This window comes from Piliocolobus tephrosceles, chromosome 2, assembly GCF_002776525.5.
Source record: "Piliocolobus tephrosceles isolate RC106 chromosome 2, ASM277652v3, whole genome shotgun sequence".
Taxonomy (NCBI): domain Eukaryota; kingdom Metazoa; phylum Chordata; class Mammalia; order Primates; family Cercopithecidae; genus Piliocolobus; species Piliocolobus tephrosceles.
The window spans coordinates 97,691,342-97,715,409 of record NC_045435.1 but is presented as its reverse complement, the minus strand read 5'-3'; the positions used below and the strand labels follow the sequence as shown (position 1 = coordinate 97,715,409).

The 24,068-nt window shown below is 39.1% G+C and overlaps 1 protein-coding gene across 3 annotated transcripts in view; it reads right to left on the bottom strand.

Annotated features, from left to right (window-relative positions):
- The window catches only part of SCN11A (sodium voltage-gated channel alpha subunit 11), a 226,141-nt gene that overhangs the window by 62,164 nt on the left and 139,909 nt on the right, over positions 1 to 24,068 (bottom strand). For all 3 annotated transcript variants that reach the window (XM_023231709.2, XM_023231708.2, XM_023231707.1), the window contains 8 exons: positions 23,230 to 23,371; positions 22,134 to 22,331; positions 21,082 to 21,255; positions 18,378 to 18,507; positions 17,023 to 17,261; positions 12,703 to 12,882; positions 9,627 to 10,007; positions 7,316 to 7,747 (listed from right to left, as the gene is read on the bottom strand). In XM_023231709.2, coding sequence (XP_023087477.1) covers positions 7,316 to 7,747; positions 9,627 to 10,007; positions 12,703 to 12,882; positions 17,023 to 17,261; positions 18,378 to 18,507; positions 21,082 to 21,255; positions 22,134 to 22,331; positions 23,230 to 23,371 — 1,876 coding nt within the window. The remainder of the gene's footprint in view (positions 1 to 7,315; positions 7,748 to 9,626; positions 10,008 to 12,702; positions 12,883 to 17,022; positions 17,262 to 18,377; positions 18,508 to 21,081; positions 21,256 to 22,133; positions 22,332 to 23,229; positions 23,372 to 24,068) is intronic.

The following is a 24,068-nucleotide window of genomic DNA, read 5'->3' as shown; positions in this document are numbered from 1 at the left end:
GGTCTCAAACTCCTGACCTCAGGTGATCCACCTGCCTTGGCCTCCCAGAGTGCTGGGATTGTAGGCGTGAGCCACTGCACCCAACAAACACATTTATTTTTCTTATTCTTAATTTATCTAACAGATAACACTTTGTTCAAAATAATAATAACAACAATGTATTTAAATATATATTTCAAATATGTTATTTTACTAACGAATAAATAAAATAAATGACTGCAATTATACAAAGAATGTAAGGGAGGAACTGGGATTATTTTATTATTATAAGCTATGCACACTACCCATGAAGTAATGTTATTTGTAAGTGAACTTGGATCAGTTGAAAATGTATATTGAAAATTCTACGACAACCACTAAAAAAAGTAAAAAGAAAAAGTAAGACTGATATACTGAGAAAGAAGAGAAAATGGAACCATATGAAATGTTTGATTTAAACTACAAAATGCAGAAAAGAAGTGGAAAACAAAAATAGGAAAAAGTACAAGGGCAACAAAAAGAAATGAATTATCAAGCAATGCACAGACACGGGGGAAACATAAATGCATAATCCTAAGTGAACGAAGCCAATCTGAAAAAACTATCTACTATATGATTCCAATAATATGATGTTCTGGAAAAGACAAAACTATGGAGACAATAAAAAGAACAGCGTTTGCCAGAGGTTGGGAGTTGAAGAGATAAATAGGAGGAGCACAGAGGATTTCTGGAGCAGTAAAACCACTCTGTGTAATACTATAATGGTGGATACATTTATTATATGTTTGTCTAAAACTACACACTGTACAATACCAAAACTAAACCCTGATGTAAACTATGGACTTTGGGTGATAATTACATGTCAAAGTAGGTTTGTCAATTATGACAAATGCACCACTCTGGGGGGAAATGTTGATAATGGGGGATGCTATGCATATGTAGGGTGAAGGTATATGTAGGAAATGTCTGTACCTTCTGCTCAATTTTTAACTGCTCTAAAAAATAAGTTATATTTGAAAACCAAAATTCCCACAAAGAAAAGCCCAGACCCAAATGCCTTACTGGTCAATTCTACTAAACATTTAAAGAAAAATTAATGCCAAATTTTCACTAAGACTTGAAAAAGATAGAAGAAGGAACACTTAACTCATTTGGGCAATATTTGAGGCCAGTATTACCCTGATATAAATACCAGACAATGACATCACAAGAAAAATAAACTATAAACCAATATCTCTTATAAATATAGAAGAAAAAATTCTTAACAAAACACTAGCAAACTGAATTCCTAACAATATATAAAAATGATTACATGCCATAACCAAGTGGGATTTATTCTGGTAATGAAAAGTTGATTTAACATCTGAAAAATGAATAGAAATAAGGACAAAAGCATTATCATCTAAATACATCTAGAGAAAGCACTTTACAAACGAAAACACTGTGATAAAAACACTCAACAAACTAGAAATGGAGTGGAATTTCTGTAACTTGCTAAAGTTACATTACATTTAAATGGTTACAGACTGCATGCTTCTTCTCCGAGATCCTGAACAAAACAAGAATTGAGTTGAACTGTTGTACACTCAGTTAGTGTCCAGAGGGTTGGAGTGTTGCTTGGTGTGGAGAAACCCCACACATTTGGTGTCAGAAGTGTTGTGTGAGTGGAAAAACTGTTTCTACAGAATAAACCAGTAAGGGAGATAAAATAGTATACTGAAAAAATACTCAATCCAAAATAAGGCAGGGAAAAGTGAGGTAAGGGAACAAATAATAGTTAAAACAAATTCAAATGTATCAAGAATTACATTAAATGTAAATGACCCAGGCATTCAAATTAAAAGGCAGCAATTATCAGACTGGATAAGAAAATAAAATTTCTCTTCATTCATTACCTGTGTGCTAAATATAGTGAGTACTTTTCAAAGAGTATGGTGTGGAAAAAGGGGTAAAGTAGAGTAAGTTTACAGAGGATGAGACTGACAAACACCACCTCAGCCAAGTGATCATGGTTAATATAAATAGTAATAGCATGTACTTTTGATATGATGTCATGAGAAGAGTATTTTATCTCTGTGGTATTTCTCCCTACAACCTGTAATCTCAATCTATGAGAAAAATTAGAGCAAATCCAAATTGGGGTACATTCTACAACACACCTGACCTATGTCACTTTAAAATATCAAGGTCATCACAAACAGGGAATGTCTGAAAAACTGAGGAAGCCTAAGAAGATACGACAACTAAATGTAATGTGGTATCCTGAGTAGACTCCTGGGGTAGGAAAACTGTGTGCTAGATACAAACTAAGGAAATATAAATCAACTATGGACTTTAGTTAACAATTATTCATCTTGGTTCATTAATTGTAAAAAATGTACCATACTAATGTAAAATGTTAATGAGAGGGAAACTGATGTGGAGTATATGGGAACTCTCTCTACTATAAAATATTCATGTAAACCTGAAACTATTCTAAAAGAAAAAGATTACCTGCAAGAAAAAAGCAAGATTTAACAATATGATGTGTATACAAAATGCATTTTAAATATAAAAACACCCATAGATTAAAATAAAAGAAGAAAAACGATACCATACAAATACTAAACATAAGAAAGTTGGAGTGGATATATTAATATCAGACAAAGTAGGCTCCAGAATAAAAAATGTTATCAGAGATGAAAAGGAACATTTAATAAGGATAAAGGAAACACCTAACAATCCTAGGTATGTGTTCCTCTTATAACAGAGCTTCAAAATACACGAAGTAAAAAACTTAACGAAACTAAAATTAGAAACAAACAAATTCACAACTACAGTTAAAAATTGCAGCACTGCCGTCCTAATATTTGAAGATAAGAGGAAATCAATCAGGACATAGAAGACTTGAACAACACTAACAACCAGCTTGATCTAATTGACACAAATACAGCACTTCAATCATTCTTTTAGAGTGCATACTCCTTTCAATTGCATATTGAACATTCACCAAGTCAGACTATATACTGGAACATAAAAAACAAAAAAATCATAAAACGTATCTCAAGAAATTTTTAAAAGGTTTAAAGCATATAAAATATATTATTTGGCCACAAAAAATAAAACTTTAATGAATAACAAGTATATCAGGAGAATCTTTAATTATCTGAAAATTGAACAACACTCACAAATAATTGATGAGCAAAAGCAGAAATCACAAGAGGAATTAGAATATATTTTTAACCAAGTTAAGAGGAAAATATAGCATAGCAAAATTAGTAGAATGCAGCTAAAGCAGTGCTTAAAGAGAAATTTGTAGTTTTAAATGTTTGCAATAAAAAAGAAAAAAAGACTTAAATCAATAATCTAAGCCAGGGGTTGAAAAACTTTACCCTTAAAGAGCCCACTAGCAAATATCTTAGGTTTTGCAGGCCATGAAGTCTCTGTTGTGACTGTTTAACTCTGTTGTTGTGGCATTAAAGCAGCAGAGATAATAGGTAAACAATTTAGCGTGGCTGTGAGTCAATAAATCTTTATTTAAAAAAGAAAACAAGGGGTGAGCCAGAAATGGCCCATAGGTTGTAGTTTGCTAGACCCTAGTTGAAGTGTACGCTCTAATAATCCAGACAAAGAAGAGCAAATTAAACCCATACTAAGCAAAAGGAAGAAAAAAAATATGAAAAAGAGAATCTATCTATAAAATAAAAACATGTAAAAACAATAAGGAAAAATAAAACCAAAAGCTGATTCTTTGAAAATATCAATAAAGTTGATAAACTTCTAACTATATTGAATAGAAAGGAAGATAAAAATTATCAATATGCATGAGGAAAAACATCACTACAGACACTACTAGAATTCTACAGACACTATAAAAATTCTACAAACACTAAAAGAATAAGAAAATACTATAAACAACTTTATACCCATAAATTCCTTTATCTAATTTTTAAAACATACATATTAACCAAATTGGAACAAAAAAAAGTAGAAAACTGGAATAGTCCTATATTTATTAAAGAAATTGAATTCATAACAAAAAAATTCCAAAAAAGACAACTTATGCCCACTTTAATGAATATTTGGTGAATTCTATCAAACATTAATAGAAGAAATAATACCAGTTACACACACAGTGTCTCAGACATAGGAAAGGAGGAAGACTTCTCAACTCATTTAATGAGGCCCATGTTAATCTGATACCAAAGCCAAACACATTACGAAGGAGAAACTATGCCTGCAAAATGCTTAACAAAATATTAGCAAATTGAATCTAGATATATATAAAGGATAATATGCTGTAACCAAGTAGGGATAATCTAAGGAATGCATAGGTGATTTAACATTCAAAATAAATAAGAAAAAAACACAATGATCATCTTAATACATGCAAAAAATGCATTTCAGAAATTCAACATATTTTTGTATTTAAAAATATAACTCTCAACAACTAGGAATAAAAGGAACTTCCTCAACTAAAATCTTTTTAATAGTGAAAGATTATGCTTTCTATCTAAGATTAAGAGCTAGGCAATATATCCTGTCTCATCAATCCTGTTAAAGATTATACTATAGATCCTAGCCAGTGTAATAAAGGAAGAAAAAAATATAGATTATTTTTAAAGGAGAAGTAAAATGGTTTTTCTCTTCAGGTAAAAAAACCTGTATAAATAGAAAATTCTACTCAATCCACACAAAATGATTTAGAATTAATAAGTCAGTTTTCCAAGGTTTGAAGATATGAGGTCAATAGACAAAAGACAATTTTTTATACTAGCTATAAACATATGGAAATTAAAATATCTTAAAATTACATTTACAATAATGAAAAACATTAACTACTTCAGTACAAATTTAACAAAATATGTCAAGACTTGTACAATGAAAATCACAAAACATTGCTAAGAGAAATTAAAGAACATCTAAATAAGTAGAGAGGTAGACATGTTCATGAATCAGGACACTCATTTTTGGTAAGATGCCAATTATCTACAAAATGATCCACATATTCAATGCAGTCCCAAACAAAATTCCAGCAAATTTTTGTGAAAATTTGATAAGTTGATTCTAAAATGCATACAAAAATGCAAAGAACCTACACAAAACAAATTTAATAAAGAACAAAGTTACACATCTTGCTTTTAAAATCTAATATAAATCTACAGCAATCAAGACAGTGTGGTATTCATATAAAGACATATATAAATCAATGAAACAGAAGTAATATTTCAGAAATAGACCTGTGCATATATGGCCAATTGCTTTTTTATACAAAGATACCAAGTTAATTCAATGGGGAAAGAGTAATCTTTTCAATATATGGCTGAAATCACTGGATACATATATAGGAAAAACAATACCTCAACTCACACCATACACAAACATTAAATTGAAATGGATCATGGACTTGAACCTGAGAGTTAAACCTATAAAACTCTAAAAGAAAACATACGAGAAAACCTTTGTGAGTTTAGGTTATGCAAAGATTTCTTAGAATGAAAACAAAACACATGAACCGTAGGAGAAATTTCATTAAATTATATATTATCAAAATTAAAACTTTATACTCATTGAAAAATACCCTTAAGAAAATAAATGCAAGCCACAGACTGGTAGGAAACATGTGAAATATACATGTCAGAAAAAGGACTTGTGTTCAGAATACACAATTATTCTTTACAACAGGAGTCCCCAACCGCCAGGCCAGAGACCAGTACCTGTCTGTGGCCTGCTAGGAACCAGGCCACACAGAAGGAGGTGAGTGACTGGTGAGTGAGCAAAGCTTCATCTGTATTTACAGCCACTCCCCATCGCTCACATTACTGCCCGACCTTCGCCTCCCATCAGATCAGTGGTGGGATTAGATTCTTATAGGAGCACGAACCCTACTGTGAACTACACATGGAAGGGATCTAGGTTGCATGCTCCATATGAGAATCTAATGGCTGATGATCTGTCACTGTCTGCCATCACCCCCAGATGGGACTATATGATTGCTGGAAAACAAGCTCCCACGGATTCTACATTATGGTGAGTTGTATAATTATTTCATTGTGTATTACAATGTAATAATAATAGAAATAAAGTGCACAATAAATGTAATGCACTTGAATCGTTCTAAAACCATTCTCCCTCCACCCTGATCCATGGAAAAATTGTCTTCTATGAAATTGGTCCCTGGTGCCAAAAAGGGTTGGGAAAGTTGCCTTACGATTCAATAAAGGGAAGACAAATCCCTTAATAAAAATGGGCAATAGACACTTCACCAATGAAGTATACAAATGACCAAAATGTAAATAAAAAGCAATACAATATCATTATTTGTCAGCAAAATTAGAATTAAAACCATAGTTAGATACCACTACAAAACCACTAGAATGGTTAAAATTTAAAAGGCTGACAACAAAAACACTGGCCAGGATGCAGAGCCAATGGAATGCCCCTAGGTTGCTGGTGGGAATGCAGTATGTCACAACCATGGTAGGAAACAAGTACACAGACAGCCCCTGCTGCATCCAGAACAAGTCCCTTGTTGTTTATTTTATGCATTTTTTAAGGTTGGAATGTTTCTGCCCACTCCTCACAATTTTCGTATACTGAAATTCTAATCCCCAAGATGATAGCATTAAGATGTGTGGGCTTCTATTAATGTGCTCATAAAATAGGCCCAGGGGAAGTTGTTCACTCCTCCATTATATGAGCACAGCAAGAAGGTGCTGTCTATGAGTCAGTAAATGGGCCCTCCCCAGACATCAAATCTGTCGTTGCCTTGATCTGAAACTTCTCAGGCTTCAGAGCTGCAAGAAATAAATTTCTGTTGCTTAGAAGTTACCCAGTCTATGATATTTTGTTATAGCAGCCTGAACAGACTAATACAGTATCCATTGCCCTCACACTCACTGACAGTCCCCATCTCCCACCACTCCTCACCCACAAGATTGGTCTCTGCAGAAACTGAGGTTGTTCCCAGCACTGCCTTTTTTTAAAAAAAGACAAACCAACCAACAAACAAAACATGCTATTCAGTTTACTTCCCAAACCCCTTCTCCTCACTTTTCAGCCAATTCAAATTCTACATTTCTTGTAGAGTTCAACCAAAGGAACTCCCCGTCATCCCAGCCCATTCTGATTTTGCTCCCCTCTGAACTCTTCTGACACCTCCTATCTGTGCCACACTTGCAGGACCACAATAAAGAACCTGTCCTGAGATGTGCATGTGGGTATCAAAGGGCAGCCACATTTTGTACCCTTATTATCCTTGCATAGTGCCTAGAAAAGGGCAGGCAACCAGTGCCCTCTGGTAACTCCAGCTTTGTATGACCTTTAAGTCTATGTGTGAATGTGTGAACCTTCATACCTGTTGTTCTGCCTCAGGTTGTGTGATGGGCTGTGCGTTATCTTCACCAGAAAATTCAGCATCATCTTCCTCCTCTGCAAGTGGCGCCAACCAAGTCCAGTCATGCCTGATGCCCAAGGTCTTTGGTACAGAGGTTAGTATACCAAGCTCCTCCTGGGTCTCTGAGCCCCTTTTCATCTCTGTGACCAGAGGAATGATATCTTTGCTTTGTGCAGCACAGCCTCCTGTCACCTCTTTTTGCTTTGGTAACTTTTGCTTCCTGCACCACTTGTGACAGAAATGCTCAAGAGTGTGTCTCACAAAACAAAAAGCCCGGCGGAATCGATCCAGTGCTAACTGGACTTTAGTTTTCCTGGCCTCTCCTTCTAAGTTTCCATTTCTTTCCTCATTGCTAAAGGAATTGAGCAGTAAGGCAATGAAGAGGTTGAGCACCTGGGAATGGGGTGGGTAGCAAGAAGAAAGGAAAGTTTAGCAAAGGGAAAGATATAGTGGGTTTCCAGGACAACTTTTTCCCAAGACTAAAAACAGAATCAAATGAGAGATTTATGTCCCACTGTCTCCTAAGAAAGTTCATCTATCCAATAAATAAAAGATTGAGAAAGAAATAGAAACAGTAAGACAGAATAAAAATTGAAATTAGAGGGTACAAATAGCCAAGTCCACTTTCCCTACATATAAAGAACATGGATGAGTAGACCCTCACCAAGGTAAAGCAGAATGGGATAACCATATGGCAAAATTAAGAGTGTACGTTTCTTGAGGAACAGCTGGATACTGAGCTTTGATTTTTCCTGGAATTTCCCACAAGGAGATGAATCTGATATTCAAGCCCAATGTACAGTCCTTTCTTATTTGCATATTTGTGAGATGATGTACTTTACAGTTTCTTTAGGTCCTGTTGCCCTCACCTTAGTAATGTATTGAGGCCAAGCCAACGGGGTTGGACCAAATATGCAACTCTTCTGTTGAACCACATATCACTTCAAATTCATCTAATCCCAATAGCTTCCTACCTGGGTTCTTTGCTCATAATTACACTCCCTCTAATTCATCGTCTTTACCTCCTCAAATTCCTTTGTTTGTGGCTCTCTTCAACTCAGCAACAGACAGCCTTTGGAGAGAAGTGCCCAGTGGGTGTGAATGGGTCTAGTTACAGTTCCTCAGCTGCACTGTGAGAATTCCCATCTCTGGATCTTTGCTTAAGCTCTCCTCTATCTGTCTAAGTTCTCCTTACCGTATAAGTGGTCTTTTCAAGTTCTGTAATCTTCCACAAATCCTTTCTCAGTGCTCTCCTCCCACTCCCACTGGTGATGCCCTGTTCTTCTGAGCTTTTGTATGTATCACTTACTGTCTAGATACACCATTCATTAGGTACTTAGGATAAAGCTATCATGTGTACAGAGTTAATTATATTGCACTATAGCCCCAACTTGATCCTGAAGATCTTGTGCAGTAAGGCAATGAAGTGCACTTAATTAGCCTCCTCATAAATATCTATGCTTTCAGCTGCAAGTAACACACTCAAGCCAGCTTATACAACAAAAAACTGTAGCATAACAAGAATTTTGAAAATAGAACAGGGGGCCAATTATGACACGAATACAGGTTTGTTCTCTCTTTTCACTCTACCTGCCTCAGTGTTGGCTTTGTTTTAGGCTGGCTGTTCTCATGGTTGCATAATGCTTGCAGGTTTGGTTCAAACCCCTCTGGCTAGGCACCATTACCTCATTGAAGTTAGGGGAACAGGACCTAAAGAAACTGCACAAAGTACACCGTCTCTCAATTTGTGCAAACAGAAGAGGATTGTACAGTAGTCCTGCGTGTCAGATCCATATTCCTGTGGGCAATTCCACCACAGTTCCAAGCTCATGATCTGGCTTTTCCAGGGGTCACAGTCATAAAAAAGTCCAGAGGAAGTAAAAGGATCATTTTTTTAAACACATATGTCTAAAGAACAAAAGATTGTTCCCAAGTTTCTCCAGTGGACACCTCTTTACATCCTATTGACCATATGAACTCACAAAGTCCTACTTCAGCCAATCACTGGGGAAGAGAATACTATTGTCTTAGAAGAATCATCAGGAATAAAATAAATTTTGGGGCATCAGTCAAATGAGTAGTATGTGTCAAATAGGTTTTCTTCATGCTTATCATACTTTTTTCAAACAAAATTTGAATGAATATTTCAAATATTTATTTGGCATTATATTGAGAATAATAATTTTTACTAGTAAAGTTTTGCAAATGAAGTAATGCATTTGAGAGGCATGTAGGGTCTTTTATTTTTTTGAAAAAAATCTAAGAAACATACCACAAGTTTTCCTATCACCGTGATCGATATGAAGACAATAACACACAATGATGATGATGCATTCTCTTCTTGCATACATTCCCACATATTTTCGATCCATTCCCCGCAGAGGATGCGGAACACCACTAGGAAGGAGTGCCAGAAATCCCCCATGTGCCAGTGCCGTAAACATGAGACTGTCGGGCCTGTCGGGTTACAGAGTTTTAGACTCTTTTGAGAATTGAAGCTATGGCCAAAAAGCTGCATGCCAACTACTGAGAAAATAAAGATCACAATGACCAGGACCACAGTCAGGCTTCCAAGGGCTCCGACAGAGTTGCCGATTATCTTAATTAGTGTGTTCAAAGTTGGCCAGGATTTGGCTAACTTGAAGACCCTGAGCTGTAGAAAAATACAACAAACAAAAATGGAAGAAAAGTCAGTTAAGGACAAATTCCATCTGTTCATCTATAAAGCAAATGACATATACCCAAACTTATGACATCCAAAACTCTTTTCAAAGTTAAATCCATCCTGAACACAGCCATCAACTCTCTGTCATAATCTAATGCTCACCTGTATCTACTTTCTTATTTGAAAATGGAAATATTGGCTGGACACAGTGGCTCACACCTGTAATCCCAGCACTTTGGGAGGCCAAGGCGGGTGGATCACAAGGTCAGGAGATTGAGACCATCCTGGCCAACATGGTGAAATCTCTAAAATACAAAATACAAAATACAAAATACAAAATACAAAATACAAAAAAATTAGCTGGACATGGTGGCGCATGCCTGTAGTCCCAGCTACTCGGGAGGCTGAGGCAGGGCAATCGCTTGAACCTGGGAGTCAGAGGTTGCAGTGAGCCAAGATTGCACCGTTGCACTCCAGCCTGGAGACCAAGCAAGACTCCATCACACACACACACACACACACACACCCCACACACGGAAGTATTTTGTCTTAGTTTTTTAATCATAAGGACTTTGGGATCAGCATGGTGACTGAGCTACATAATTGTTATATAAAATGAATGTTTTGGAATTCTATGTAATATACCAAGTGTCAGCAAACTCTGGTCTGAGAGCCAAATCCAGTCCATTGCCTATTTTTGTATGACCTCAGAGACAGGAATACTTTTCCACATTTAAATGATTGAAAAATGATCAGGCCAGGCACAGTGGCTCACACCTATAATCCCAGCACTTTGGGAGCTTGAGGTGGGTGATCACTTGAGCACCACAGAGTTCAAGAACAGCTTGGGCAACATGGTGAAACACCATGTCTACAAATAATACAAAAATTAATCAGGCGTGGTGGCGTGCCCCTGTAGTCCCAGGTACTCGGGAGGCTGAGGAGGGAGGATGGCTTGAGCCTGGGAGGCGGAGGTTGCAGTGAGCTGAGATCACGCCACTGCACTACAGCCTGGGTGACAGAGCCAAACTCTGTCTCAAAAAAGAAAATGACAATAATCAAAAGTATATTTCATGATGCATTAAAATCATGTGAAGTTCAAGTTTCAGCATCCATAAATTTTATTGGAACATAACCATGCTCATTGTTTTTTGAAAGTCTATGGCTTCTTTTATGCTACAATGGCAAAGCTTAATGGTTGCAACACAGACCACATAGCCTGTAAGGCTGAAAACATTTACCAATGGCCCTTTACAGAGAAAGTTTGCTAACTTCTGCATTACATAATTCAGGCCACGAGTTTGAATCTAAGCCTCATAAGAATGATTACAGTAATATGACGTTTGTAGTCAGGAGAGAAAAGGCAACCAGCTATTCAAGACCTGTATACTTTTTCCAAAGATAAATTTTATCCTAGATCTTCACAGACTTTATAGGAAACAACATTAGAGAAAACATAGCAACTTGTTTTATAGGTTGTTTCTTATATTAACTTCTGATGTAAACTGACGGTTTTACTCCAAAGTACAATTTTGTTAAGCACATCCCCTATTTGGGGATGGAAATATTGCAGGTCAGTAAGGCTTCTGCTTGAAGAGGACTGTCATTGTCTGCTCAAAGGGGAGCTAGAAGCATCCCAGGAAGAAATTGTGGTTCCATTCTCATACAGAGACAATGCCACAGACTTCCGTGCATTAGAGCCTGGCTGTAATAAGCCTAAACAATGATAAAGCAAATGCAATTTTGCTTACCTGAGTGCTAATAAAACATTGGTAGAAAAGCTTAATAACACTTGACTTTGAGCAGTGTAACCTCTTACTATATCCCAAGTATAAAAAATATAAAACGTACACTTAGGTAACTGAATTAAGTATCTTACTCTATAGGCTTAGAAATCCTATCTAAAAAAGAAAAGGCAAATATCTTTGAAAGGGGACGAAATCCCACCTTGGAGGTTTTCTAGTTTCCCCTCTCAGATTGGATTTATCTGTAATCCTCTGTCTATACCTTTCCTGGACTCTGTCACACTGTACTGTGCATGTAGCCCAGTCTTGTATCACTCCTGTGCTGCAAACTTCTCAGAGACAGTGATTTCCTCATCTTTGTTCCTTCCCTCAAGTCAGTTTATATTAGGCACTCTGTAAAGGTTTCCAGAATGCTTCCAAACTGCATAGAGGGCAAAGACTACAGAACAGGAATGTGGCACTGGCAGCAGTGAGAAGGAAACTTGTGAGATAGCACCTGCCGTCAGCTCCCCCGCATTCCTCCCATGCATTCTACAGTCTTCACCTCCCTTGGTGAGCCCAATATGACCGGAGAGATAGGAATATTTTCCCTTATTTATTTATTGCCTCAGAGCTCCATGGGAAAAAAGAGTGTTGGAAGGGTTGTGCACAGAGCAAGGAGCAGAGTCCCCACACTGGGAGACACAATTTTTTTACCCAGTTGCCTAAAGGGTCATCTCTGGCAGGAAGGGGCTGAGGGTATAAGGGTTCAGTTAAGTGAAGACCCCCAGGGACTTGCAAGGCTATCAAAGATCTGTGCAGGAAGAGGAGTGCAGTTTTGGTTCTGGGGTTAAAGTAAGATACTAAAGTTTAGTCCAAGGTAACCATTGAATTCTCTCAAGGCTTTTTTTTCCATTTAGTTGGCTATGTTTATGCAGTAAAATAAGAAAGTGCCTTACCACTCTGAAGGAACGCAAGAATGGCCAGCTTCTCTTTTGAGATTTACTGTTTATTACATCTGCAAAACTCAGAAGAGCAACAATGCTGTCAAAAATGTTCCAGCCTCGGCGAAAGTAGTGGTAGGGATCAAGAGCAATGATTTTTAGGCACATTTCTGCTATAAAAATGCCAGTGAAAACCTAGAGTGGGACAAAGAAGAATGAGAGAAGGAAGCTGCAGAGACACACTTTTAAGAATGGCCCAAGGGAAGTAGAAGTTACAAAGAAATGAAAAGTATTCTCATGATTGATACACTATACCCTAAAGTCCATGCAATAGAAACATTTACTGTTGTAGCATGAACCTCACTGTGACTTTGCTCCTCTCTCCATCCCTCTCCATGGTGCCCAGAGCAATGTAACCAAGCTCAAAGAAACCAGAATGGAAAATGAATATTACTTCTCATTCTGTTGAAGATAAAGCAAAATGGTATTGCTGGTAGATGGCAGGGTGACAGAAAGTGTCAGGCAATTTCTCCTCTGAATTCTCTTTAGAATACCAATTAAAACAATTAAAATAGGGAGAGAAGGAATGTATACAATAGCCCTGAAAACTAAGGGTAACTATCCCCCATAAACTAGAATCCAGGAGGAGTTCACCTGACCACCTAATGTCAACACCTTGATCAAAAAAATTAAAAACAAAAACAAAAAAGGGGCACAGATCATAGAATTAGAAAACACTTCCAGGGACAAAAAACTGTCTTTGAGCAACTCAATATATGGGATAAGCCTTAGATTGGTTTCGTTATGGTTGAAAGAAGAATTAGTGATTTAGAATACAATCCTAAAAACTCATTCAGAATGCAGGGCTCACACTTCCAGAACAAAATATCAAAGAATAAAAAAGAGGCAGGAATTACAAAAAGTACTGAATTTTGTATTTTCCATGGGCAAAACAGTTTTGTCTTTGTCTTCAATAATCAGATAAATAAGGCTTAAGAAATTTGTAAAAATGTTGAATGTAGTAACCAATTAAAAACTAAATCTGTCTTCCATATCTTTGCAGAAAATAAAGCAAATCATTTCTTCACAGCAAATAGTACAGTCTTATCACATACAAACACACATGAATAGAAATGAAAAAAGCAAGAATATAAAAATAATAAGGTAATATTCAAAGGATTAAAGTCTTTACAAAGATTTTTATAAAACTGTCTACTACAATTCTGGGGGAACCTATAAATGACCAAATTAAATTATTAAAAATAATGGATTATCTGTTTTTATAAATGATTCAATGATTTACTATTTATTTTTTAAAATGCCTAAAATAAAATGGCACAAGTTAAAGACAAAAGGATAGCAAAGATAAATCCAGGGTAGAAAAATAAAAATAAATCGAGTTACAAAGAAAATTCAAGTTTATTTTCATATTCCCCCTTTAAATACTGCTATCTACTCCTGCTCAACGTCACCACCAGTATCTAAAAGCATTCAGTGATGCCTGTCCTAGATAATTGTGTAGTCATCCCCACCTCTTTTGAATCACTCCTCCTTCTTGTATCTTCTTTAGGCTTTAGGCATCAAGCTCTACAGCATCCCTAGATACCTTGGGACCATTAGTTTTGTCAATTCAATCCAATTTTTCTTTATGTCTTCTTGGCATTCAGTATATCCCTCCGATTACAGCAATCTCTATCCTAGAGAGTTAATTTTCTAGTCCAGTCCTGCAGAACTCCACAAAGTGGCTTAATCCTGGCCCATATATCAGAGGAGGGAAGTTTTGATATGTTCCTTGGAACTCAGGACTCCAAGGCTTCTCACCACCACTACTACCATGGGAGCAATAAATAGTGTGGCTGCCATTTTGGTATTGTATATCCAGTGAGTAGGCACATGGAATGGAAACACAAGCTATGTATATGGTTCTACATATTTCCTGCCAGTTTTTAGGAGCTAGGGTGCAGCTGCTGCTTCTGTACTTGAAAAACAACAATGTCCCTGTGGTCCTGTGGCTCCTCCTGCTCTGGAGGAAATGAAGAAGAATGTCAATCACTCAGTTTCCAACTGCAAAATGTAGCTTCACCTCCACACTCAGGATGTCTAGTCAGTGGGAAATCTGAGATGGGGTTTTTTCTCGTTTTCTAAATTTGGACCAGCAGATGAAAACAAATCACCTTTGCAATTGGGAAGCCCTGTCCACGGAGATGACTCTGGATTTTTGAGTATTCTCTAGAACTTATTCAGTAACTCCATTCCACCAGAAGGTGCTGAAAGGTGGAGTCTGCTGACCATACCCCTGTGGACACAGCTTTCTGCCTTCAACTGAAACAATTTCAGCTCATTTCTTGGATGCCTCAGCAAAGGATAGTTGAATACATGGCCAGGAGACCCTGATCTGTTACAAGGAACTATGTGTTAGGTTTGTCAAGCAGCATGGAATCTAGTCTAACCCATTCACACCCACAAGGCATTTATTCCCAAAGCCAGCATGGAGAAAGGAATTTATGTGTTATGTGCAGACTGCCTGTGAGGAGAACCACCCTGGTTTTATACTACAGTTCCACTGTATCGCTGCTCCTTGTGGAGGGATGTGGAACTGAGGATGACAGGACCTGCCTCTAGTTCCACACCATCGTAAATCTGATGCATAAAAGTGCTCTGTGAATGAACTCCTGATTCAATAATTCAATAGGTGCAGTGGTTTCTTCTTCTTTTTTTTTTTTTTTTGAGATGGAGTCTCGCTCTGTCACCCAGGCTGGAGTACAGTGGCACGATCTCGGCTCACAGCAAGATCTGCCTCCCAGGTTCATGTCATTCTCCTGCCTCAGCCTCCCAAGTAGTTGGGACTACAGGTGCCCACCACCACGCCCGGCTAATTTTGTATTTTTAGTAGAGACGGGGTTTCACCATGTTAGCCAGGATGGTCTCGATCTCCTGACCTCGTGATCCGCCCACCTCAGCCTCCCAAAGTGCTGGGATAACAGGCATGAGCCACTGTGCCTGGTCGCAGTGGGTTCTTAACTTTTTTTTTTTTTTGAGACGGACTCTTGCTCTGTCATCCAGGCTGGAGTGCAGTGGCCGGATCTCAGCTCACTGCAAGCTCCGCCTCCCGGGTTTATGCCATTCTCCTGCCTCAGCCTCCCGAGTAGCTGGGACTACAGGTGCCCGCCACCTCGCCCGGCTAGTTTTTCGTGTTTTTTAGTAGAGACGGGGTTTCACTGTGTTAGCCAGGATGGTCTCGATCTCCTGACCTCGTGATCCGCCCGTCTCGGCCTCCCAAAGTGCTGGGATTACAGGCTTGAGCCACCGCGCCCGGCCAACAATTTTTTTTAAGACATGTAAAAAGACATCATAACAAAAAATATACCAAAAAAGGAGAAAAAAACTAAATAAAAATACATACATACACACATGCTTACATATTGCTTGGAAATATTCTGCAATGCTAAAAATGATCATCTTTGTCAGTAGGTACATGGGACATGAATTTATTCTATTTCCCTTATTTCTATTTTTCCTTATTTTCAAAAAAATAAAACAGCATTTATTATTTTTTAAATTAGAAAAATAAAACAAAAGTTTAAAAAGAAAAGGCTAGATATTCTGGTAAGGTTTTTAGCTCATTAACCCATCAGCTAATTAGGGTAGATCATCTGGTGGGCAATTATTTATTGTTTCTGATATTCGAGGGACTAATTTTTCTTTGAGAAAAATGCCCTCCACAAGAACCATAAACTGAAGTGAACAGTCCTTGAAAAGTCTGCTCCCCTTAGTTTTCCCAATTTAACTGAGACTAGATCTATCCAATGAGAAACATACTGAAGCAGGCTCAAGTCTGGAAATTCACCCCACCTCACCCTGACCACCCCCCAAACAACCCCTCCCAGAAAAATGAACCTCTCACAGCTGCCAGGCCCTGATCCATCTTTCCAGGGAGAATAACACCTAGTAATGGTAGTCACATTATTTTGTGACAAATGATGGCATGAATATCACTGGGACCACAGCAGTCATTACCATGGTTCTCTGGATATGGTTAACATTTTCTTGGTTATCTCAGAGAGCTGACCTTTTCGGATGTCTGCTTGCATCTGGCTTACCACTGAATGACTAAAGAGATACCTGAACATACCAGAGGACCAACTCAGGACACATGGACAATTTCTGAAACGAACTGGGTAAAAGTAAAACTGTAACAGCCATCTTTTCCCTCTACTCCACTGAAGGGGACAAAAAACCTAGGTTAGGTTAGGTCATTCACAAAATGTTTGGACTTTGAAGAGTTATACTTTAAAGTTTGGAATTTGTTTTTATTTTTAAAAAGCATAATGTTACCAAATTCCCTGTAGTCAACATCTTATCAAAACTGGGCTCCATCTTGTGATGCTCCATGGCCAAGAAGACAGTGTTGATGATGATGCAGATGGTGATGGCCAGCTCAGTAAACGGGTCAGTCATCACAGTTCTCAGGACCTTCTTAATGCATAGCCATGGGGGGCAGCAGTTCCACACGAGGTATTTGGATGCCAGGTTTTCCCCGCAAGGGAGACAAGGCTCTTGTGATTTTTCTTGTTCTGGAGGAGAATGAGCGAGAGGTTGAGGAGTTAGCTCTGAAGCAATCCAGATGCTCTTTGCCTGAGTGCATTCCTTCCTCCCTCTTCCCCAGGGCCTCCTGATACATGATCAGTTGTGAAAGGCTTTGATTTGTGTAGCCAGAAAGGTTTTTCCACCAATCATAGTGCAGAAGAGACAATATTCCACATACAACTAGCATGCGGCACAGTCAAGTCCATCAAATATTTACACTCTTACTGAGCATCCAGGAACTGGGCTTTGCTGTTAGATATATAGATGTGGAAGTCAACACTGGCTGGCTGGCTGCGAATCCAAGAGACAGATACAAACAGGCCCAAGTTATGTCCACTCAAGACAGACCATAAGGTCAGCTGTAACAGAGGCAAAAGGGGCAACCAGGGCTCAAGGAAAGGGGCATCTGTAAGCACTGAAACAGTAAAAGGGGCTCTATCCACTAGTTGAGTTTAGACCACCCCTGAATTCCCTGACACCACTGATTTCCCTGGCACCACTGCAGGGACACATGCAGGGCAAAGGAGATGATGCAGTAGGCTTAAAAGTGCTAGAGGACCTATTTGACACCCCCTCCCCTTGCAGGGACTTGATTCTGCTCCTGAACACCAACCTCTGGGGTAGGGTCCTGTTACCTGCTGTTAATCTGGTCCATCAGATGGTTCCAGCCTATCTACACAGGTCTTCTATTGCCCATGTGGGGTTTCTACTCTAACTTCAATAACAACTGCCACCTCCTGGAGACTCCAAGGTCTTCTGTTCTTTGACTGACTATTGCTGCCACTTGGATCTCTTGTGACTCCCTGGCCTGGTTGTGAGGCCCTGTTTACGCATTTGGTCTGAAGTCCCATCCCAAGTCTAGCCAGCTTCCACCACTATCCAAGTGCCAGTTTAGAGTGGGCCCACAAGAAAGGTCTGTTTCTTGTGAGTCACTTTGTTTACTTGCTCCAAAGAAGCAAAGAAAGTCACTCTTTGCAGGACGGTAGAGTGGGTTGGTTCCAAAACAGCCTCCTTTGCAGAGGGCTTCTAGGGGATTGGGAAGAAGAAGAATGGAAGGACATCATTGAAGTAGGTTTTCCCTTGGACTGGAAGGTGGAACTTACCCTTCATGGTGATGGTGAGGATGCTGACAGCACTCAGTGCTCTCTGCCTTTGGAGAGGATCTCTATGCTCATCAAAGTGGTCCAGTGATAGATTCTGGGACAGTCGTTTGGTTTGCTCTAGGAGCTGTGGCTGTAAGAGAAGGCATGGCGCACCTTCTAAAGACAAGGGTTGCCTTTCCTCAAAACTTAACTACTTTGTTCCAATGCTACATGTAATGAAAGTGCTCAACATTTTCTATAGGTCTACTCACCTCATTTTACAGCATGCCAAATATGCAGTTTTCTTATTTCATTTTTAACAGATAAGAGAAATCTGGTTTGATCATTCATATTTCCTATGCATGCACATTTCTAGGGTCCTATCTACAGAGATTTTACTTTCTCTGTGTTTTATTCACTTCCAACAAAGAGCAAACAAAATTTTACAGAAACTAGTAAGCAATGGTTCAGGGTATGAAAGCAATATAGAATCCAATTTGAAAACAATGTTTAAAGGGACAGAAGTGGAGTATAAATTTAGAAAGGTGTACTGGAGCCAGATTGTGAAGTGCTGGCTCCAGTTGTGAAGTGAACAACTGCCTACACTGATTTTTAAAAAGGTCAGTAACTAAAAAGAACAATCCCACTAAATATCACAAAATCTATATCCCAAACCTCAAGCACACTCTCAAGCTGTGCCCAAGGGCTAGCTGACTTTCTCACATCCACCTCCATTCTAAAGTTACTGGAATTAAAGAATGCAAACCTCCAGTTATCCAGAAAATTTGTGTTTCCCTAATGGCTTATTTTCCAAGGGTTCTGACTGACCAGGGCCCCAGAGGGAACTATCCTTTTGTGATAAGTCAATCTAGATAGTCTTTCTATGAGCTCTCTCCCTATTACTACAGCAGAGAACTGATCATAGCAGTGGATGGCATCCTTCCACCTACTTCTGCAAAGGCCCCTCGATTCCTTTTCCCCACCGCATTACCAGGCATACATATCCACCTACCTACTGCATCTCCCTCTATCTCAGGAAAGTGGCTCTTGCCATCTTTACCTATATCTTTAGCATCTTCCTCTCTTCTGACTTTTCTCTGGACAATTAAAATATGTCTGAACATCCCCTACCTTAATGATAAGAATAACTTTTTCTGCGGCCCATCCCTCCCCGCCGTCCCCCAACTGCCCCCGCCAGCTTCATTTCTGCACATTATGCTGCCTAATCAACATCCCTGCTTGGAGGTCCCATAAGCATCTTGGAATTGGCACATTCAAAACTGAATGAGCCATCTTTCCACTCCCAAAATGTGTACCTTTCCTGTCTCCATAAATTACCCTTCATCAAGTTAGCTAATCATGTCGGAAACCAGGACTTATCCCCACGCTGTCCATCAACTCAACTGCTAAAATTCATCTTCTGCAGATCACGGTCATCTGTTAATTGCTCTTCATCCTCACTTCCCTAACCTTGGTTTAAGCCACAGGTACCTCTTATTTGGTTACCACAGCCTCTTAACTGGTTGCGTCCAGTCTTGCCCTCCTCCAATCCCCTGTCTTCAATGCATCCAGGATTTCACAAATTCAGTCATATCTCTCTCTTATATAAACCTTTCAATGCTCTTTACCCCTTGCCCTCTTTGCAAAGGGTAAACTCTTTTGTGATCCCCCAACTGATCACTATAGCCTCGTGCCACCCACCCTCCCCCAGCCTCATCACACATGTGCACACATGAGCATGCATGCACACACACATGCACTTGCAAATTTTCTAATGGGTCATGTTCTCCTGCTTGCCTTTGCTTCTAGGCTTTTGCACATTCTGTTCTCTCTGCAGGTAATGCTCTCTTTTTCCTTTTGCTGGTGAATTCATCCTTTCAACTGACACATCCAATCAACATCCCTGCATCTTCTGGGGACCCTTTTCTTATCTACTGCTTTTCCCCCAGGCCCCATGAATTCTGGGTGCTCTTGGTTTTCCCACCCATATGTCCTTACTTGAGGACTTTCTCTGATGACTCAAATCCCCTCTTCTTTAGTGCACAGCAAGTAGGAAATTAGAGGGAAATTATTGTCTTCAGTCTTCAGCAATCTTTAATCTATGATGGACAAAAGTTGGTATATATACCAACATATATATATATACACACACACATATATATACACACTCTGATGCCCTTACTTCAAAAGGATTAAACTCCAACTACCTGGCTTCAGTGGTAACTGGCTTGATAATGCATCTTCACTGGTTACCTTTCATTCCATATAGCGTTTCTTCCTCCTTTCCCAGTGCTTCCTAGGATCACTTCCCAAATAATCTACTTGCACTGTAATGTCTTTGAGTTTGCTTCCAAGGGAGCCTACACTGACACATAGTTCCTCCTCTGTTCTCCCACAGTGATCAGCACATCAGTCATCACATTGACTCGTAACTGCCTTCTTATCAGTATGTCTTCATCATTAGCTGTACACTCTGTGGAGTATAAATCATCTATCCCTAGTAGCTATCCCAGTGCCAAGAAGATAGTAAACACTGTAAACACTCTAAATTGATGTTTAAAAATAAATGGATAAATGAAAAGACACATGGATGCATGAAAGTATGTGCAAATGGATGACTGAATAAATGAGAAAATGAATAAATGAATTCTTTCAATGTGATTGGCAATTGGCCCTGTCCCCGGGACGGCACTATGGTATCACTAATGCCCTGGATAAGACTTACCTTTTTTTGGGAATCTTCATCAGAATCTGACCCTGGAGGCTGGCCTTTCCCAGACTCTCTCAAAAAGAAGGACTTCCTTTTCTTAATACCAAAGAGCTTTCTCTTTTGGGGGGTAAAATATGATGTTTCGAGGGAAGTAAGTGAACTTCTGTCAATTCCCATGGCAACCAGAGCCTTCAAATTGAACAAAAGCAATTAAAGAAAGATTACACCTCCTCATGAAACATTGCAAATGACCCCGACCTTAGAGTGGTGAAAATCTCTCTTCTGGTAGCTCTGTATCATTTAAATTGCTCATCATCTATCTGGACTATGCTAGCTCTGTTATTATTTATCTGGGGAAACATGTCCTGTTTTTGCACAGAAATTGCAGCCACCAAAAGCAGCATTGACTCTTTTATATCTCTGTGTCACTGCCCCTTACCACAGTGTCCAGTATGTGCTAGGCACTCAATAAATACTTATGCCTGATAATGCAGACGTTAAGCACTTATGATGGGCATCCTTCTGACAAATCTGAGAGAGGATCGGTACAAGTATAAAACATGGTCCCTGTCCTGAAAATTCTAGACTTGAGCTGGAAGAATATAAAGATTCCACGGAAACTATTAGAATGGCCTATAAATATGACAAGGATTTCAAACAGGGAGAGGTGATCATTGTTCTAGAGTCCACTTCAAGCAAAGACCCTGAACACAAACATCTCCAGATTTCCACAAGAAAGCCTGGAGCACAGAGCCTAGATTTACATAAACTTATGTTGTATCGTCTAGTCAGTAATTTGGGGCATGTCTTAGAAGGCTTAGGCTTCAGAAGGTCAAAAAGCATCAAGGCCAAGAGTTCCCCGTTTTCAAGGGCCTGATGCCTGGACAATTTTGTGAAAGATAGCTGTACAGTCATTCTGCAAGGGACTTATATTCTCAGAAAAGCACCAGGAGAGAAAGCGCTGAGACCAGGCCAAGGGTGGCAGCCTTGAGTCTCGGGTCACATTGCCTCTGGGGACCCCTTCCCCTCCCCAAACCAGATCCCACTGTCTGACCCCATGTCCCTACCTCCTTTTCCTCCTTTAACAGCTGCTGGGCTTCCTGAAACATCTTTTCCTTGGCCTCTATCTCTGCAGCTACATTCTTGTTCTGCTCCTCATACGCCATGGTAACAACAGCCAGGGTTAAGTTAATCAGGTAGAAGGAGCCCAGGAAAATGACCACAATGAAGAAGAAGACTGAGTAGAGTCCAGCAGTACGCAGGGTCTGCAAAGGACAGAGCATGTTCTTGCATCTCAAACCTTCTTCCACAGGAGGGTGACCATCACCTCAAGCAAGGACCACACAGTAGCAGACAATTGGTCTGCCCCAACACTGGTGGGCTCAGTTGACCACAGAATCATCCATAGCTTCCCTAATATCCTGGGGATTCCTGATGCCCTGTCTCTCAGTGGGGAGATACTATCCACACCTTCACATGGAAGTTTCAGTGACTTTACTATCTATAACTCTCTCAAGAGTATCTGCATTTTTAAAATAAAAGTGGCAAGAGAGATAGTGCTAGTGGCAAAACTTTAGGCAGTAGGGAATCTGGAGGGGGCTAATATTTCTAGGAATAGGAGCGGTTTTTTGGAGTCTTCTTCCAAATATTGCATTTAAATTTTTCTTGAAGTTTCTTTTTTTTTTTTTTTTTTTTTTTTTTGAGACGGAATTTCACTCTATCACCCAGGCTGGAGTACAGTAGTATGATCTCGGCTCACTGCAACCTCCACCTCCTGGGTTCGAGTGATTCTCCTGCCTCAGCTTTCTGAATAGTGGGGATTACAGGAACTTGCCACCACGCCCTGCTAATTTTTGCATTTTTAGTAGAGATGGGGTTTCACCATATTGGCCAGGCTGGTCTTGAACTCCTGACCTCAAGCCTCAACTTCCCAAAGTGCTGGGATTACAGGCGTTGAGTCAGCGTGCCCGGCCAATTTTCTTGAAGTTTCTAACAGAATTAGTAAGGCAGAATTTAACAGTACGACTGTTAAATATGAGACAGATGATAAAAGTGGGGGATGAATGGTAGTTATAAATAAATGGTAGATAAATAGATAAGTGATAGAGGGGGAAGGAAAAGGATGGAAGGAGAGAGGAAAAAGAGAGACTATAAATAGATAACCTGTTGATAAAGCTTCTCCCAGGAATCTTGGGTCATAAGCCGGAACATGGCAAGAAAAGACCAGCCAAAGTTGTCAAAATTCGTATAATTATAGTCAGGATTAATTTTGGTGTGGTTACATTCATATTGTGTGGAACAGGTACTAGATATTGGAAAGAAACAGAGAAATAATTATATATGCCACAGCCAAGCTTCCCTTTCCTTCCAACAACACTGGTTTTTCTGATGGGCTCACACCAGGAGCCCTAGAGGGAGTATTTGTAAAGTGGCCATTGCCCTGTCTGACAAGACTCTTTTGCTAATGAACTGATTAATAAATTCATATAGGATAGTTTTTCACTGAAAAATTGAGTACAGTGACACATGAACAATGAACAGTAGAAAAGCACATACAGTGAATATTAAGTCTTCCTCTCTTCCCTGTCTCCTGATCCCACTTCCTAGAGGCAATAGTTAACAGGTACTTTTGTAAATTTCCGGAAGTTTGCTATGACTGTACAGCACATCTATATCTATACACAACTTTTATAATACACAAAAATGGAAACATGCTTTGCACACTCTCCTGCACCTTGCTTTTTTTAGTGGAACAATATAGTTTACAGCTCTTTTCATATCACCATACAGGGAGATATCTTATTTCTTTTCATGTCTATAGTTCTATGATTTAACTGCTCTGCTAATGATGAATATTTAGGTTTCAGTAATTGACAGTCCTTCACTCTTACAAACATTTGGGCAATGAATATCTTTGAACATAGGTCTTTTCCCATATTACCAAAACACACATTATTGAGTGTATCCAAAAGATGTACTAAGGGTATGTATTTCTTAGTTTT